At 34.2% G+C, this 14,112-nt stretch overlaps 1 protein-coding gene and 1 pseudogene across 1 annotated transcript; one reads left to right on the forward strand and one right to left on the reverse strand.

The window, feature by feature from the left end:
• The first annotated feature begins 2,007 nt into the window (after positions 1-2,007).
• On the forward strand, positions 2,008-3,759 carry LOC21384515 (annotated as a pseudogene).
• A 5,216-nt stretch (positions 3,760-8,975) lies between these two features.
• Positions 8,976-9,560, reverse strand: LOC21384516 (auxin-responsive protein SAUR19). The gene has a single exon (XM_010096046.2). The coding sequence runs from the start codon at positions 9,451-9,453 to the stop codon at positions 9,088-9,090; it is 366 nt and encodes a 121-aa protein (XP_010094348.1). The 5' UTR covers positions 9,454-9,560; the 3' UTR covers positions 8,976-9,087.
• Positions 9,561-14,112: the final 4,552 nt, after the last annotated feature.

Genomic DNA, 14,112 nt, shown 5'->3' on the forward strand with positions numbered 1-14,112 from the left:
TAAATTAAATACTCAAAAAATAATTAATTGAGAATTAATTATTATTTAAATAATGTGATTACTTAAATTTGAATTTGAATTGTGAACATAATTTAAATTTATCCTTTTGAACTTATTTGATAAGTTGTTCAATTTAGAATTCAAATTAATTTAAGTTTGACTTAAATTTGAATTTGAATTAAAATTAGACTAGAGGATAAATGATGATTTCTCTTCCTTCCCTATCTGTTTTTGGCGCCACACACAAGGGAGAAAATCCCTATCATGGCCGGCCACTAGAGGATAAGGTGGAAGGGATTTTTTGTTCTAAATTCAAATAGGATAGAGATTTGATTCTGTTTTGAAGTTTGACTTCTACTCTTTAAATATGAGAATGATAGAAAATTGTAACAACAATTTTTGAAAACATTATTCAGCCCTAAGAGTTGGTGGCCGAAATTCTTATTGAGGAAAAAAGAGAAGAAAAGTTTTTTCTCCCAAAAAATTCCACAACGTGTATGCGTTGGTATTTGTGGAAATTCGAGTGTTTTTGAATCCTATTTTGTCTCACATGTGCCCACACACACATCTATGTAGAATCAAGAAATCGACGTGGAAGACTTTGGTTTTCTAAACACAAAGATTGGAGCAAGGACTGTTCGTGGTCAAAGAACTTAAGTTATCATCCGAGTCGGCTTCCAGGTATTTTTCCTGATTGAGTTCTTGATATATATAAATTAATGAGATTAATTTATTCGTGCATAAATTAATATAATCTATAGAGTATCTCAAAAGTTTTGTGAAAATTTTTGTTATACACGATCCGCCCTTTCCAACCACGCTTCTGCATCCGAATTCGATTCGGTTACCAACAAATTATCCCTAATATTAGTTAATCTCTCTCAGTTTGTTTTAATTATATATATTGAGATTTTAGTTTTTTAAAAATTTAACGTTTATCATTACTTAATTGCGTTACAAATTAGAGATTAATTAAGAATTCTCATACCAACGAGATTCTTAACCATTCGTTTGACTTTCTTCACACATTCTTTGCAGTGCATGTAAAGCTTCAAAACGACAGTGATAATTTTGTCTGTCACCGCCTCCGGTGGGCTTCTTTTCTCCCTTATTCGTCGTGGCCTCTTAAAACATCTCTAATGCAATGGTAGAAATAATGTGTCAATTGTAAATTAATACTTGAGTACAAAAACACTCCAATACAATGTTATTTGTTGTGTCAAATTTTTCATATATTATACTTTATGGTAAATATCATAACAAGTATAACATATAACACATTATTTGGCATTTAATTGTTATAGATTGATATGTTTACGTTTTCATTTAATAATAATTCTAACTTTTTTAAAATTATTTTAAAATTAAAAGTTTACTTTTACAATTTTCAAAACTTATTGATTATGGAAAAAATTATACTTAGTATTTCAGATAGTATTATGCATTGAAACACAAATAAAAGTACAATACTCTACCATACTATTTGATACCAAATATATAATTAACATCAACATTTGCATTAGTGATAGTCTTATGCTGCCATTACAAACCAAATTATTGACGAGATTAGTGAAATTCCTAATTAAACAGCTTGTAAACATCTCCAGGTTATCAATATTTATGTTATCAAATTTTTCTTCCCAAAAAATAATAATAATGATGGTGATGAATAAATCATTCAGACTGAATTTCCCTATAAAAAGATGTCCTGTATCAACGTTTAGTGCATCAAATTCCTAACCCAACCCAACAAAGCAAGCAAATGTGGCTTCGTTCTTCCTCACACAACCTCTCATCTTGACCACCAGCATCCCCAAAACTTCATTTCGCAACAAATCCCAGACTCCCAACAACACTAGTGATCATGCAAAGCGTAAAAGCGAAGCCCTTTCACCTGGATCATCAATCTTTTCATGCAAGGCCAGCCGGGATGGTGACCACGATGACCAACAAAACCCTACCACCAACGAAACCCATCAGTCCTGGAAACATGCCAGGAGAAACGTGATGATCGGTCTTGGAGGCCTTTACGGCTCGAGGAGTACCTGCTGGATGCCCTCCGAGCACCCACTTTCCGCTATTGCCACTCCAATCCCTCCGCTGGATATTTCAAAATGTCACGACGCCTCCAAAGACGGAGATGAGCACGATGAAGTTAATTGTTGTCCCCCGGAGCCCACTATCATCGATTACGTGCCCCCACCGGTAACCTGCCTCCGCGTGAGGCGGCCGGCACACAGCACCAGCTGCGAGTACATCGCCAAGTACAACAAAGCAACGGAGCTCATGAAAAATCTCCCCTTATCCGATCCCCGGAATTTCATGCAACAAGCCAACGTCCACTGTGCCTAGTGTTATGGCGCGTACTATCAAGCCGGCCTCACGCAAAACATCCCTCTTTACGTCCAAAACATCCCTCTTTGCGTCCAAAACAGTTGGCTCTTCTTTCCCTTCCATCGCTGGTACCTCTACTTTTACGAGAAAATATTGGGTAACCTTGTAGGTGACCCGACCTTCGCCTTGCCCTTCTGGAACTGGGACCATCCGGATGGGATGCAAATACCGGACATGTATACCGGCAAATCATCCGCGTTGTACGACGTATTACGAAGCACCACTCACCAGCCCCCCGCCACCGTCGACCTCCACTGTGATGTTCGTAAAGCTCCTCAGCCTCGGGAGAAACAGGTGAAGGAGAATCTCAGCGTCATGCACAAGAATATGGTTTCTGGAGCGAAATTCCCGCTGCGTTTCTTCGGCTCACCATATCGCTTAGGAACCAAAGGCTGCACCTGTGCCGGCACCATCGAGCAGCATCGGCACAACTCAGTCCACAACTGGACCGGCCATGAATAAACGCACCAAACGCCCCTGAGCGAGGACATGGGCGTCTTGTACTCCGCAGGTAAGAACAGATCCAATTAACACTAGCTCGAGAGTTGCATTAATACATTGATTATCATGTGATTTTGAATTGGATATAATTTAAAATTTTGATTTAACTCAAACTCCTGATTAATTTTGTGTCTCCGCCGGGCAGGTCGAGATCCCATCTTTTTCGCCCACCCCAATGTCGACCGGATGTGGAGCATTTGGAAGACATTAGATGGCCGGAAGAGGCAAGACATCACGGACTCGGACTTTTTAGACGCCGGGTTCCTATTCTACGACGAGAACGCTCGGCTTGTGCGCGTCAATATCAGAGACTGCCTCAACACCGAAGCGCTCGGCTACGTTTACGAAAAGGTCGAGCTTCCTTGGAAAGACAAAAAGTCCACCCCCTATAAGCACAAGTCTGCGGAAGTGGGCAAGCCAAGCAGTCCTGAAGAGAGGAAGGTGGACCCCCCAACTAAATTCCCCATACTTTTGAAGGGGCGCAAGGCGGTTACTGCGGTGGTACCGAGGCCGAAGAAGGCGAGGACCAAAGAGGAGAAGGACGAGGAAGAGGAAGAGTTGGTGGTTTATGGCATTGGTTTCGATACACTAAAGCCTGTGAAGTTTGATGTGTACGTGAACAACGAGTATGCGCCTGGGCCTGAATACTCCGAGTTCGCCGGAAGCTTCGCAAACGTGCCTCATAAGCATAAAGATTGTGGAGGTCACCGCCATATGCACAAGGTTTCGCTCAAGCTCGTGATAACGGAGCTGTTGGACGAGATCGAAGCCGACAACGACGAGCAAGTTAAAGTCACTTTGGCGGCGCCGCAGAATGATTATCAAGTCACCATCGAGGGCATTAGAATTGAGCTGCTTTCTTGAGGTTCCGGCTTTCGTTGATGAAAAATATAATGTTTGTGAGTTTTCAATAAATGGCCGATCATGATGTATACCGTTCATGTATAGTTGTGCTAGTCCGAATTGCAAGCTTTGCTGTGTGCACTAAGTTCTAGTTGTATAATAATTACGAGTGTGTTAATTATGCGTGTAGATCGATCTGATCACTTGTGATTTTCTGAATCCTTAATGAAAGTATGTTCCTAGTTGTTTAATATTATTTACTTATGTCCTTGATCACTTGAAATTTTTATTTTATGGTGTCATTTAGTTATGTAAGGTTTTTAAGGAAAGCAACTGATCATGTTAAAGACGCGCGAAAAAAAAAAAAAGATCTTAATTAAGGTGACACCCTTTTATTATAACTCCTTTTGTAAACTAAGTTCCCCGCTCAAATATTATCAAAGAAAAAACGAAGTTACAACCAGAAATATTTTTTTTTTTAAAGAAAAAGACATCGAGCCAAGAAACTAAATCAGAAAAACAAAGCCGCACCAAAAAAAAACCAACAACCTTCAACCGCAAAAGGACAGCTTCAGGGAAAGATTTATTCCTAATGAAAATTCAAAGAAAAACCTCGCTAAAAACCTTAGTAAAACTATTGAGAAAAAAAAAAAAAAAAAAAAAAAAAAAAAAAAAAAAAAAACACTAGAACAAGAAGAGCATGATTAATGTCTGAGCAAATCCAAGTCTAATTCAAAAAATGATTGAGGGATATCACTGACAATCAATACATCTACAGCTAAATGCCACAAACAACAAGGTTATTGTACATAAAATTGATCAAATTCACCCCATGAACAGCCAATATATCTGCAACTGCGTTTTTTTCTTCTCTATAATACGTCAGACTTATATATTCCATTGAAGAAAGCACAGTTTCGGAGCAATGGACCATCTAGCATTGTATTTCCAAGGCACTAATAATTAAACATTGAGTTTTCAGAAGATCCACCACATAAGTTTAATTAGATGTTTTCTCATCGTCAAAGATGGGTAATCTTTAATTGTGTCGTCACTAAAGAGTAGTGGCAAGTTTTGTCATTGCTCAAATAATTTGCGCTTATTTTGTGACTACGTGACATTGACAGCATGATACCGACGATAAATATCATTGCTAAAGAACCTTGCTGTAAATTGAAATGACTATTCCTAGCTCTTGTTTCTCATCATTTTTTTTTATAGGTCCATTCAAACTTAGGCCTCGTTCGCTTCGCGGATTTAAGTTTTCAATTCGAGTTGAGATGTGACATTTTTTTAGAGTTTTTAACTGTAGCAGAAAAAAATTAGATATGACATTTTTTGATAGCTTTTAACTGTAGAAACTTAAAACTGAAAATTCGAATCGGTGAAATGAACGAGGCCTTAGATGTTTCTAAATTTTAATGTGTCCATATTTTTGTTTGGACTCAGATTTGTGGTGTGGTTAGTAGACACTGGTTGATGAAAATGCAGGAATAACTTGAATTGGCTAGACCTGTAGCGCGCACTGTTCCGCACTTGGTTGGATTAATTTGTTTTTATGAATCAAAAGAACATCTATGTGATGTAATTTGTAAAGATAAAGGACGTAATTTGTGGTTTGCAGTTTTCCAATGAAATTCCGAAGCCTAAGGAAAGGTGTAGCTCTTTCTTCTCCATAGTTCTTTTGGTTAGACATGATTGTTGATGACAAGATTAAACAAGCTGCTTATGATTTGAAGCTTGAAATGGTTCTCTTTGTTATTTGTGATGGTGAGAATTTTATGGTGGCTTTTTGAGGATAGTGATAACGCCGAAGAAATTTCCAAGGAAGATACAATAATTTGCATGCGGTTTGTTTACAACTTGTGATTCAATAATGTATTTTTTTTTTCTTGGTTAAATTCTTCGTTGCACAACGCGCTATCTATTAACACAGAACTTACAAAATTACTACTTAAAAACATTTTGGATATAAAGATATTTTGGATTGAGTTGAAGTAAAAAAAAGGTAAAGTTTATTGTTGCGCTGTAATCTACATTCAAACAGTTCAAGCCTTTGACCTCTTGTGAGCTCATATTTTAGTTCCTTAAGCTGCAGGAAAGTCCTTTGTTAGGAAAACACCTCTTAAATATGAAAAGGAAATCAATTTAGAAAACGCAATATTTCTTTGGAACTACAATGTATTGGTTATGATACAATTTTAAAGAAACTAACATATAATTGGAAAACGACACTCTTCTAATGAAACTTGTTGTTTTCAGCTTGATAAACGACTTGAAGTTAGAAAACGAAGTAAATTCTTTTAAACTACAATTTATAAATCACACGCCGACATTGTACCGGGCGATTCATATGTACAAAAGGAAGCGGTCACAACCGTCAAAACATACAAGAACGTGAAAAAGAGTGTTACATTTTCGAAAGGAGAAACAAGAAAATGGGGAAACAACAAGAAGAGGAAACAAAAGACATGAACATGAAAACAACGAAAAAAGTTTAAACGACACATGAAGGAACAAAAATTGGAAGACATGAAAAAGTATATAAGACTATAAAAATTGAAATTGACAAAAGAGAAACAAACGACAAAAAGGGGAAAAACGACAACAAAACTCAAAAGATAGCAAACGACACAAAATATAAAACCGACAATATTCTTGGAAACGGCAACAAAGTAGTAAAAATATAAAAAATAGAAGACAAAATCATGAGAAAGGATTATAAAATGACATAAACAAAAAAACACATTAAAACGACACCACAAGAGTAAGCTTTATGACATAAAAACGACATCAAAACTAGAAAACAATATAAGATAAACGAAAGAAGGGCAACAAAGTATTTAAAACGAGTTGTCGCACACCGTCATGTACTATATTATCTTTAAAACATTTAAAAACCCGTTAATAAATCGGTCTTTACATTTGGTAGATCGAGAGTAACAATACGGGGTTGCTCGGAAGGAACTATGATTTTAATTTTGTTATAATGTTTTTTCTTATAAAAATTTTAAAAAATTATTGTCAACGTGTTCTCTTACAAATTTTAAAGGAAAAATTTCATTTAGGTACCCTGTGTTATATCAAAATATGAGTTTAGTATCATTTGTTTTAATAATTTCATCAGTACCTTGAATTTCTTAGAAAATTTTTTTTAGTACCTCAGGCAATTTTTTGGGATATAAAAAGACAAAATTACCGTTATTGTTAAATATACAAAAAAAGCTTCTTAGAAAATCTTAAACCTTCAATCAAGATTTAGTTTTATATTTTGGATAGAGTGAAGTTTGAGTGTTTAGTTATAGGTTTATGATTTTTAAAAAAATATTTTTATATTAAATAATAAGGATAATTTTGTCTTTTCATATCTCAAGTACCAAAAGAAGATTTCTTAAAAGGTCGAGGTACAGACATGAAATTATTAAAAATAAAAAGTACTAAACTCATATTTCGATATATCACCGGATATCAAGTCTTGTTCAGTTCGCAGATTCGAGTTTTCAATTCGAATTTAGATGTGATTTTATGTGAGAGCTTTTCACTTAAGCAGAAAAAATCAAATGTGATTTTTTATAAGAGCTTTTAACTGTAGTAAAATTAAAATTAAAAACTTAAATTAGTGAAATAAAGTGGATCTAAAATTTTCTTAAATTTAAATTATGGTTCAAATCACATGATTTAAACCCAACTTGCAAACGGACCGAAAACGAATTGTGCTGTATTTGCCGTTAGAGTGTTGTTTGAAAGGTCGACATGCAATGAATTCAACACGACAGCATGACTTGCGACAACTAGAAAGACAGGTCCTTGAAAAAGAAAGCTTGTAGCTCTTTCTTTCCGTAGTACTTTTTGGCAGACATTGTTGAAAAGAAAGTTTTTCATGGTTTGAAAGTTACCACATTTCTCTTATCTTATGAAATTTCGCTGGGATGCGAGATATTTTGCATGTGGTCGTTAGAACACGTTATTCAGTGCTGTATTTTTTGTCTCACCTGTACATACTTGCTCGGTAGTCACCGCAAACAAATTAAAATTCTTTAGAAAGAATAAGAAATAGTATTTTTATTGTCATACCATAAGATATCTGGGAGTGAGCTGAAAAAAAAAAAAAAAAAAAAAAAAAAAAAAAAAAAAAAAAAAATTTCAGTTTATTGTGGCACCGTAATCTACACTCTTACAGTTCGAGTATTTGCCCTCTTGTGAGCTCATATATTAGTTTCTTGAGGAGCTGTAGAAAAGTCAATTGTTTGGGAAAAGCTTCTTGTTAGAATTCAATAAAATTTTATCGAACAAGAAATGTGTGTTAGTTGGAATTATACGCTCTAATTCTATATTACTGAGAGCAATTAAATCGTTGAAAAGAAATCAAACAAAAGACAAACACGTTAAATCTGCCATTTTTAGTAGTGAAGAGGTTCACTTTTACGTGAGATTATATATACTTTAAACCGCTGCAATAACTCATTATAATGATGAAGTTTACACGAGAAAATACTTGACAATTCTTTACATTTTCTCTAACCTCTCTAATGATTCGAAAATCTACACCCCTCCTTTTATAATGAAAATCTAGGCAACCTGCTTTACCAATGTGAATTTCTCCGCGTAAGGCAATAATCATAAGGGTATAATTAGGCTCCACAAGTTAACAATGTGCACAACAGGTTTTTTTCTTTCTTTCTCCTAAACAGAATTCCCATTATCCAATATATTCACAGAGTTTTCTGCTATTTTCTTAAAAATATCAATTTCAAACTGCATGGAAAAAGGATGATCTAGGTTGTAGTAATTGAAGCTAGTAATACATGGCAATCTATAATTGCTTGAAAGAAGCTGTAGGCTCAAATAATTGGTCTCAGGTAAAATACTTCCAAAAGTGGATACTTATCGAGATTTCTCTCATTTTCTACTCACCAATTTTATAGGATTTTATGAAGCTGAATGTGTATTTTTAGTTATCATCTGAGCCTGAGTACTCAATTCATATCCATAATTGACAATTGTGTCATATATTAATGTTGCTTTCTTATTATATAAAATTCAATGAACCTTTCATTTTCAGCTTCAGGGCTAAAGGAACAGTGTAATTGTGAAAAGTAGAAGTACCATAAAAGCATTGTTTTATAATGCCATCGTAAGTGTGAGATAAATTAGGGCGAGACCACGAAAAATTGATTGAAGAACAATGCATATTGACATGGGTATTTCACCAATTACATTAATTAAAGAATGAAATATAAAAAAATTGGATAAATTACTTATACCAGTGAAAGAATAACATGAGTTAGGTTACCTAGTATCCCTATAGAAAATTTAAGATTACATGAAGGTCATGTGTAGCCCAGGTCATTAAAATTTGATCTTATCTCCACAATTTCTTTCTAAAATCTTGTGTAATTCGTCCGGACGGCAAGGAACCACAAGAGCTCCGGTTTGTTCGAATCCATATTCTTCCTCAGCTTGCTCAAGTAGTCTCATAAACGCGGGGCTAGTTAAGTACTTAAGCTTAACAACAAACCTCTTCTTCTCAGCACCCTTCACTGCCGACACCGCGAAATGCCCTTCCTTCACATCGTCGGGTACTGTGGTTGGCACTTCCAATTCTTTGGCAGCTGATAAAACCGAGAAACGCTTTTGCAGTTTTCCCATGAAAAGCCGAAGCCTAAGGAAAGACGTTGAGGCTCTTTCTTCTCCGTAGTACTTTTGGTTACACATGATTGTTGATGATAAGACTAAACAATATTAGCTGCTTATGATTTTGAAACTTGGGATGGTTCTCTTTGTTATTTGTGATTGAGATTTTGTAGTGGCTTTTTTGAGGGATATGATCAGTAATATTAACAAGGAAGAAATATCTCATGGGGTCCAATAAAGAGAAAAACTGAAGCGGTTGTTGCAACTTATCACGGAGATTTTATAACAAGGAAGAAATATCTCATGGGGTCCAATAAAGAGAAAAACTGAAGCGTTTGTTGCAACTTATCACTCAATAATGTACTTTTGTCTCCCTTGTGATCTTAATTGCACACGGAAATTAGACGCGGTATTATATATTCAGAACACATTTTACTTGGCATGGTCAAAAGAAAAGTTCTCTGTACATAGAATACTATAATACTAAAGGAGGTAGTGCTTTTATTGTTCTTTGTCTTTTTTGTTAATTTCTAAAAAAATTCCCCGTGTTTCCTCATTTTTTTGCCCTCAACTTCTTAGTCCATTTGTTCTTTGTTGGGGCGTTTTGGTCATTTCCGTGGAAATAAAGCTTCTAGGCTTCATTTCCGTCTCTTCTCTCACAGTTGGCATGTTGGGACGTTTTGGTCATTTTCGTGGAAATGAAGCTTCTAGTCTTCATTTCCGTCTCTTCTCTCGGTGTGGCATCCCATTGGCATGCCTATGAAAATTTTTTATTTCCCTTTCTTCTCTCTGTCTGGATATTTTCTAGTAGAATACTATAGAAAGCAAAGTATCTTTGAATGAGCTGAACTACATAAGTTAATGGTTATCATATTGTTGCTCTATGATCCACACTTTACACTTGAATTTTGTGCACTCTTTTGAGCTTATTGATAGTTTGATTATTTGCATTACCAAGCTTAGCTATTTTTGTTGGTTCTTAGTTCGTTTATTGTGTTTTTAGTGTGTTTTGTGTTCTTTTTGTAGGTTTATGCTATTTTGGAATATAAGGTTTTCAAAGGAGATTAAAAGAGTGCAATTCGAGCCATTTCATTTTGTTTTGAGGGGTGCAGCGCTGCAGCACATTGGACAGAAAGTCACAAATTCAACCCGCTGCGGCAGGAAAAACATCCGCTGCAGGCTGCAGCAGGTGAGCCAGCACCAACAGGGTTTTTTCAGAAAACCTAGCAGCATTGAAGCAGGAAAAACATCCGCTGCCGCACCTCCATGCGTGTTGCAGTCATTTCAGGCCTCTTTTGCACTGATTTCAAGGGGAGTATAAATTGGTTATGACCTAAGAATCAAAGGGGGGACTTTTGGATACTAAAAACCATACCTAAAAAGGAAAACACAAGGATTCAAGAGCTTGATTTGAGATTCCAAGGAGAGATTGATGATTACGGAGCTTGATTGGCGTCTAGTTCTTCATTCTTTCTCTCTCTCTTTTAGCTTTTGAGTTTGTGTTATTTCCTTAGATTTGAGATTGTATGATGGTCTGGATTCTTGGTTTATCTATGGTTTTTGTTACGGAATTCTGGACGATTACTTCTAGCTAAAGTCTTTAGAGCTAGGGGTTTGGTGCAGGTTTATCGTTGCTATGTTTTGAAGATTATAATGCTTGTTAATGAATTTTCACTTCAATTCATTTATGTTTCGCTATGTTAATTAATGTTCTAATTTGCGTTTTCATGAATTAGAGATATAGATGTGTGGATTTAGGTTCGGGAGAGTCACTTTCACATGTTGGGATTTGGCAAACACAATTAATTTGAGTAATTAAGATTGGGTTGCTTAATGGATGTTTGATTCAGATAGACTAATAGGGATATATATTGCTTGATTGGTTTTGCATACTATTTTATTTGACACTTGGGAGAGAGAGGGAAATTACCTTTGAAAATCTAAGATTAATGAATTGAGTGAAACTAATTAACAAGTTTAAGAATCAGACTAGCATAGCTCAATAGAATGAAATAGAAACCCTAGCTACCTTAATATCATCATAATTCTCTTTGATCCCTTTTGTTCCAAATTGCATTTACTTGCTTTGTTAGTTTAATTTTGTTGCTTTAATTACTTTATTCACTCAAATTTGATTGCCTAAATAAAGTTAGAGTTATTGTAGTTAGTTTGATTTGTAAAAATTCAATCATTGTGGGATGATATTCAATTTGTCACTATATTACTTGTTAAGAACTCGTACACTTGCGAGCACACACATCACAAAATATTCACAACACTTATCTTTTTGAACCTTTAGGCTTTTAGCTACACAAGTATTTTCGGCGTCGACTTAGGCGATCGTGGATGTCTTCTTAATTTAAAAAGACAAAATATAGTCATACTTCAAAATGACTAATGCTTGTGGAAACGACAACATCTTGAGAAACAACAGCAATTTTAACAATCACCGCTCAAAAACTATTCATGCAGTAATGTTGGAGTTCATTGTTATTTGTTATGTATTGGGACAGGATTGCTATCAAAACTTTGGCAAGTGGAGAGAACTAGCCTTTGCTGCTGACCCCGCTTTTGGCAAAAGGACTTGTATTTTTATGCAAAGAGAATTAATTTTCGAAAGTGAGGGCTCTAGTTCATGGAGATTCCGCGTTGTTTTTCCATTCATTTGGCTGGAAAGTGTTCGCATTTTTTTTTTTTTTTTTTGGGTTCTCTGATAATGTCAACTAGAAAGATAAGGTGGATCACTTTTGTTCCCTTACTAACTAGTTGTGTTTGTTTTGCAGGTTCACTGCATATTCTATTAGAAATAACAACTTCAATTAATTGTGTTCCCTTAGTGACATATTTTTTGCATAGTTTGAATGTAACCAAGGATGAAAATATCAATATTTACATAAATATCGGTACTTAAATTTTACATAAATATCGATATCAGCAGAAATTGATGTAAAAAACAGAAATTCATACTAAAACACACTATTTTCAAATGAGACTTTAAAAACCTTAAAATATATAATAATACATTATTTAGATGAAACTCTCAATCAAAATACTAATTATTTGATAAATATGCAAGGTAAAGTGTGATCAAAATACCATAAATAATATGCACATGTTTACAAATTAAGTAAAATAGTTGAAGGTCAACATAATACATATACCATACATATATGGTTTCATACATGATGATAAATTATTAATATCAAAAGGATCTTTTAGGAGGGTGGAAGGTATATTATGAATACATTCTTACTTTAAACAATATTGATACCAAAACATAGAGTTTGAATAGTTTATTATATAATTTTAGACATGCCATATTTTTTAGATTTTTTAAAAGTAAAATAATATATATAAAGTTGCAGAAATTTTTATGGAAATCTACCGATATTTACGGGAAATTTCCTTAAATTTCTATGATATTCGGTCATTTAACACTATGTTTTACTTGGAAAGAGATTTTCATGAAAATATCATATTTATGCGGAAAATATACTATACCCCTATTTCCATATTGCTACTTCCAAAATACGAAATTTCTGCGAAAATATTTGTAAAAATGTCGATATTTTCATCCTTGAATGTAACATAACAAAGTGATCTTTTGTGAAGTCTTGAGGAAATCTGCTTATATTTTTTATGCATGTCAATTGTACAACTTAAGTAAACGACTGAGTTTCAGAGCTTTCGTCGAGATGACTGGGCCAAGAGTGGGGTTATCTTACGTCAATGCAAATGTGAGGAAAATAGAAAAAATATGGATATACTACTTTGAAACGATTTAGCAGCATTGCAACCGCTAGCACACTTGACAAACGACATCACATGAATAGACGACATGAACGGTAATCAGCATTTAATCGATAACATAGATCAAAATACGACATTCACGTCAGAAACGACAACAAAACCAAAAAAGCCAAAAGAACTAAATTACAACAGAACAGAGAAAACTTTGGACAATCTTGGGAACGACATTAAAGCATAAACGAGAAAAGTAGGATTGAATAAGATAAAAGGAAAAAAAATTGAAAAATTGACAACAATAACACTGCAATATTCTTTGAAATGACAGCAATATAAAAAAAAAATGACATAAGTAAAGTAGATGATAAGAATCGGGAAAAAGGATTTAAAAAATGAAGAGAAAAATTTAAAATTGAGAAAAACGGCAAAAAAAGAATAAACGACATAAGAAAAAAAAAACACAGACTTAGAAAACGAAAAAAGTATTAAAGTTTTTGAGTTTTTGATAATATTAAAATGGTATCTCAACGTTTTTAAAAATATCTTTTTGGTACCATGAAGTTGATTTTTGAGACGTAAATTGACATTAGTACTCTTCTATTTAATTAACCAAAAACTAATAAATCTAGACAAAAAATCACAATTTTTTTATTTTATTGTTTTCTTTTAAATATTTCAATGTTTTAAAATCTTTTCAGATTTTTTTTATAAAAATATTTGATTTCTCTTTAATTAATGAGAATAGTAGTTTAGACATTACACGTCTTAAAAATCAGCTTCAGGGTACCAAGAAAATATATTTAAAAATGTCGAAATACGATTTTAACATTATAAAAAATATATAGTACAAATAACATATTTCACTATAACACAGACAACCAAAATAATTTTAACCCTAAAAAGAAACACAACAGATGTTCAAAATAAATATAAAGAGGAAGCCCCCAAGGGGTGGTTGGAGTGGTTTGAGGGCTTCTCCTTATACTCTCACTA

The sequence above is a fragment of the Morus notabilis genome, unplaced genomic scaffold (genome assembly GCF_000414095.1).
Source record: "Morus notabilis unplaced genomic scaffold, ASM41409v2 Scaffold4163, whole genome shotgun sequence".
Taxonomy (NCBI): Eukaryota; Viridiplantae; Streptophyta; class Magnoliopsida; order Rosales; family Moraceae; genus Morus; species Morus notabilis.

Excerpts from the sequence above, each read along its gene's own strand:
- LOC21384516 (XM_010096046.2), bottom strand. The coding sequence starts at position 9,453 with ATGTGTAACCAAAAGTACTACGGAGAAGAAAGAGCCTCAACGTCTTTC.